General features: G+C 30.3%; 1 protein-coding gene across 1 annotated transcript; it reads left to right on the plus strand.

The window, feature by feature from the left end:
• Positions 1-1,172: 1,172 nt before the first annotated feature.
• On the plus strand, positions 1,173-2,840 carry LOC111028028. Its single transcript, XM_022306557.1, has 2 exons — positions 1,173-1,637; positions 2,580-2,840. Exons 1-2 carry the CDS (start codon positions 1,173-1,175, stop codon positions 2,838-2,840), a joined length of 726 nt encoding a protein of 241 aa, XP_022162249.1.
• Positions 2,841-5,994: the final 3,154 nt, after the last annotated feature.

Genomic DNA, 5,994 nt, shown 5'->3' on the forward strand with positions numbered 1-5,994 from the left:
ATATTAAATTTATATTTTAATTTGTATAAGTTTGTAAAGAACACTGTTAATTATTCATCTTTATATATATTATATAATTTTTATTCCAAAGTTGGTTACATTCAATTTATAAGTTATAAACAGTTTTCGTTTAATAATATTAATTCATTTTTTATTTTTTATTTCACTGTTTGTATTACATTACATTTATAATTATCATTAAGTTGATTACATTTATGTTGTTAAACTTAATAAATGAGTTTCAAGTTTGCAATTGTTATTAATTGTAATATATTATATGCATATCAAGAAGGATATATGCATATCCGTAAGGATAATTCAAACTTATTTTATGCACTTGGTCAATTTTTGTTATACCTATCTAATTTAAATTTAAATTAATCACAAAAATAAATATACATTGTACAAGATTGTTATGTTGTGCAAGGTTTACAATTTTTGAAATTTTCAGACATCATTCTCAAAGTTAATATGGAAAATTCTGAAATATATATATACATACAATTGTATAGGTACTAATTAAATATGTACAAGTATTAACTATGGATAATTTTTGAATATTATACATTTATTCGGCAAATATATTCAATGAATATTCATTTATTGCATAATGAAACTTCTGAAAACATATACAATGGATGTTTATAGGTGGAACATTTATTTATTCTTTTAATCACCTTTGGTGATATATAGTATGAAATCGGATAATCCCAGAATATGCTGTCCATCCTACAACTATATTCTTGGAATATATCAAGAATAAATTATTGCTAACTGGGTATAGTGTGTACCTATACAATATAATATTATAGTTCCATAAAAAAATATGTAAAATTATTAAATCTTTACGGATAAGGGTTCCCAAACTTTAAAATTCTATAATTTATAATTGGCGGAAAAAGGAATGACGTTTTTTCTAATTTGGCGGAAAACGGAAAGGTAATTTTTGGTGGAAACCGGTGACACCCGTTTACACGTGCATGTTTGTTGTGGCGCCATCATGTACGCCAGTTAAAATGTATCGCCAGTAATTGTTTACACAGTTTAGCATCAATCTCTCGCCACTTCATTACGTTCGTTGTTGATTTGTATGACTGTTGTAGTTCCATGTTTTTATTATTTTTCAAATTTTTAATTAATCATACTTATAATTATATTTTAAACTAATTAAAATGTCGGCTGAAAAGGAATTACATTTTCGTCATGCTTGTAAAATAGTATTAAAATTAGTAACTGAACATATCATATCAGATTTAGAAAAAAAAAGTAAAAAAAAGAATAGGTCAGTCTGGGTAAGGAAGTGGATTGCTAGAAGACAACATTTTGGAGCATCCGATATACTTTTAAAAGAACTTGCGTTAGAAGATCCAAATTCATTCAAAAATCATTTAAGAATGTCATCAGACCTTTTTGAAACCCTACTGCAGCATGTTACACCATCAATAGAAAAACAAAACACAACAATGAGAGACGCATTACCAGCTAGATTAAAACTCCAAATTACATTAAGATATTTAGCATCCGGAGACTCATTTGCTTCATTGCAATACTTATACAGAGTATCGAAGTGTACGATTTCAAAATTTCTACCTGAAGTGTGTGATTCTATTTACAGTGTGCTTGAAAATTACATAAAAGTAAGTAGTTACATGATCTAACACAATTTAATTTTACTTTATTTTTTAATAAAATACAAAATTAAAAAAAACCTTTAAAATTAACATTATACCTTCATTTTATGAACATAATTTTTAAAAATAATATGATAGCAATTAATATTATTTTATTACAAGAATATAAAATAATTTTACTCATTTAACATATATATATCTTCCTGTAAAATGTTTGTAACAGCTCTCGCTAAAATATCTGATTGAGTATTTTGAGAATTTTCATTACTTGAGTATCCAAAAGTATTGATTGGTGAACCCGTAGTATATGATGGACTAGAATAACTGTTGTAGTTTGATGAAGATGGTGAAAACGTTATATTTTCATTAATAGCAGATGCTCGATGATTTTGATTGACAGTGCCTTTTAAACGTTGTTGAGCCAAGTATGTTTGAATATGTGCCATCGATTCTACAGCCAATGTTTCTGGAAGTTTTTTCAACATACATGCGATAGTTTTTCCGAAAAAGTCAAATTCATTTTCTTCTGGTTTTTCGTCCAACTTGCTCGATATTTCTCGAAGATCTTGTATAGCACGTTCTGTGCTGTTCATATGAGATTTAATAACAGTTTTTGATTTTTTTGGTGCAATGTTTAATTTTGGAGCTAGTCGTTTGTTATTTTGAGAAAAACTTGGAGAAGGAAAATTGATTGTTTCATCCATATTATTCGACTCATTTCCAAACTCCGTGTCTTCTGTATCATCATCGTTATTTGTAGTTTCATTCAAATAATTGTTTTTTCCCTGAATAAAAAAAATTAAAAATTAAGATTCAAATACATTTTTTCTTACTCAAATACATTGTTCTTTTTTTAAAAGTAGTGCTAATTTTTATCAAGTAAATAATTAATTAAAAATTTTTTCATTTATTTCGTTTTTTATTTTTTTATATTACATTTTTTTATAGGTTCCAAATACCCAAGAAGAGTGGGATGATATAAAAAAAGGATTTTCAAATAGATGGAATTTTCCGGGCTGTGGTGGAGCCCTGGATGGCAAACATGTGGTTTTAAGAGCCCCGTTTCATTCAGGATCGAACTTTTACAATTATAAAGGCTCATTTAGCATTATTTTGTTTGCACTTGTCGATGATCAATATTGTTTCAAATATATAGATGTTGAATCTAATGGAAGGGCATCTGAAGGGGGTGTTTTTTTCAAAATCTAGTTTAAAGAATGCCGTGGAAAATAATTTATTAAATATGCCACCTAATACAATATTTGTAGCAGATGACGCATTCCCACTTAAAGATTATCTATTGAAGCCCTATTCTCATCACGGCCCATTGACAATAAAAGAAAGAGTTTTCAATTACAGACTATCACGTGCTAGACGCATCGTTGAAAATGCATTTGGTATTCTTGTTTCTAGATTTAGAATATTTGAAAAACCAATTGCATTGTCTCCTGAAAAGGCAGATAATATTGTAAAAACAACGTGTGTTTTACATAACTGGTTAAGAATGAATTCTTCCTCTTATCTTAACCGGGGTTGTGTTGACGAAGAAGACCATGAAAATGGAGTAATAATTGATGGAACATGGCGAAAAGAAATTCGAGGACTGGGATTACCAGATTTGACTAGTGCTAGTGAGAGTAATAATTATACAAAAAATGCTTCAAACTTAAGAAATAATTTGGCTGATTGGTTTATGGGAGACGGAGCCGTACCTTGGCAAATGAATATGCTTAATCTCAAGAAATAATATTATATTTATTTTTATAATTTTTAGTATTCTTAAATTAAATTTGTATTATACTTACACTTATTTCAGTTGATTGTGAATCTCGTGTTTGTACTACTTGGTGTAAAATTCGATGAGCAATTGGAAACCATTTTACATTTGGCTTATATGTATCATCTATTCCTGCTCCAGATTTCTTGCTTTTTTGAATTTTAGCTAATTCTAAAGTATAAGTATTCCTTAGAGATCTTATTTTTGCCTTCACTTCCGCCGATTCAAACCCCTCTATGTTCATTGCATTTGCAATTTCCCTGTACGCATCTTCCCGGGCAATCCTATCTTTATAGGTTTTTGAAAATACATCCCATAAGCACGGATGTTTTTCGTAAAGTTCGAAGAATTTTATAATTAATTCTCCGTTCCATTTTTTTGAAATTTTTGAAATTTTGAAAAGGTGCGACAACGCAAATAATAGGTACAAATTATTATACTGAAAATAAAATAGTCACTGGCGCGACGAAAAGTTGGAATTATCTGACTTTATTTTTCAATGCATGCAATCATTTCACTTGCACGCCAGTACATGTTTACACGTGCATGTTTATTTTTAGTGGCGCGCCAGTTGCAACTGGCGCCACAACAAACATGCACGTGTAAACCCAGCAATAGTTTAATAGTAGATTTCCCGCAAAACCGCATATACAATATACCTATATCTACTTTCAATGGAATCAAGTAGAATGTATAAACAGTAAACATAGCTAATAGCTATTAATATATAACATCCCAGTCATTCCCAGAAAATTCATAATTTTTAATTTGTAACTGTTACTATATAGTATGTTATAATATATATTGGTATATCGTATTAAAAATTAAAATATCATAAGACTCGATAATATCGAGACAATATATCGGTAAGGTTGTATCGATATAAAATTTCTCGATATATCGACTTCATGTAACAATATTATACATCGATATCGTTGCCATCCCTCCAACGAAAACTCGGGAAACCATAAAATAGCCCTTTTCATCCAAAGTCCGATGCGAATTGATATTGGTATACACTATACATTCATCATAAAGTTGATCTCTAGCAAAATTGGGCCAGTTAATCTCTGTGATATTTCCTATTGCACTATTTACAAGTCCTTGAGTTACATTTAAGTTGGTTCTAAGCATCACTTTAGCTCCTACGAAAATTTCAATTTCCTTTGGCAAACCTCCAGTTTTGTCATTATCTTTAGGAATTATAGAGTCAATTGATTTGTCATTCTCAAGATTTCTCATCGAATCCACTAATGTATCTTGTGCTTTGATTTTTCATCTTGACACCTTTGCTTTTGCAATAATTAAGCACTTTTTGATTATGATTGTTAACTTGAACAAATATTGTACTTGTATACATGATTAATCTGAAATAAAAATGTCTTTATTTAATATGTTTGATAAATTGTATTGTTGACGCCAGATAATATTTTTAGTTTTATTTTAATGTCTAATTGTCGCCGCACAACTATACCGCACAAACCGGTGTAGGTCAACGACCTATATTTGGTTTCTTAAATTCACACACACACACGCACACCCCCTACCTATTTGCTCGTGAATATTTATATTATTATTTATATTGTTATAATTGTGTCGTGCATGAATTATGTAAGATGAAGATAACTCCGGTCGGCCGTCGACGCCAAGAGTCAGCACGACGGCCGGGGCAGTCTGTCCATCCCGTTACGCCAACGCGGAAATTATTATTACGTGCGCTAATCGCCAAGATAATATATTTTGTATTTTGTGTTACGATCTTTTTAGTGTGCGCTAATGGCCACGATATTATTTATAATTTGTATTTGTACATTGTATTACAGCATAGGTAGCAGCTGGCCAGCCGTGCACCACAAATTGTGAGTTTTTGTATTATCATTTATTATTTATTGTAATTATTATCTATATTATTATCATTGTTGGGCCAGAAGGGCCGCATACCATGTTTACATTTATTATTTGTATACGAGAGCCAGCTCTAATACCTGCGTCAAGATTATATTTATTCGGTTACAGTCCTAAGGGCTTGATTTATTATTATTTTTATATCATTATTGTGTTGCTGTGATTTATTGTATTATTTATTATTTATCGTGTATTATACAGCAACCTATATTTACCAGCAACGGTAGTTTTATGTAATTGCACTACCATTAGTTTTTAAGCACACACACTCACATAAATACACACATACACATCACATTCATATTACGTAGCTCGTCAGTCTTCGTGAGGCGATCCCGACCGCTGCCGACTGAGTTACTCACACACAGTGACACACATATACACCATACACCATAGGTACAAGAGTCGGTAGGTAATTAGTGGTGCGCGCAAAGTATATCTGGTGTCCGGGCATTACTCATTAATATTTTTAGTACCCGGCATATTCATGTATAATTTTGGCAACTAAAAACTAAACTAGTAAAACTTACCAATGAATTGTACAAATGTAATTGCCAAGTATTCAATATTTCAATTCTCCAACTTGAGGAGTACTCATATGTTTGATTAAATTATTAAAAGAAAATACATGAAATACAATATGTAGTGTAGCAAGCTGTGACTATGTTTAAATATTATTAT

Source organism: Myzus persicae, unplaced genomic scaffold, assembly GCF_001856785.1.
Source record: "Myzus persicae strain clone G006 unplaced genomic scaffold, MPER_G0061.0, whole genome shotgun sequence".
Lineage (NCBI taxonomy): Eukaryota > Metazoa > Arthropoda > Insecta > Hemiptera > Aphididae > Myzus > Myzus persicae.

Excerpts from the sequence above, each read along its gene's own strand:
- LOC111028028 (XM_022306557.1), top strand. The coding sequence starts at position 1,173 with ATGTCGGCTGAAAAGGAATTACATTTTCGTCATGCTTGTAAAATAGTA. Across the intron at positions 1,638-2,579 it reads TGCTTGAAAATTACATAAAA|GTTCCAAATACCCAAGAAGA; the intron begins GTAAGTAGTTAC and ends ATTTTTTTATAG.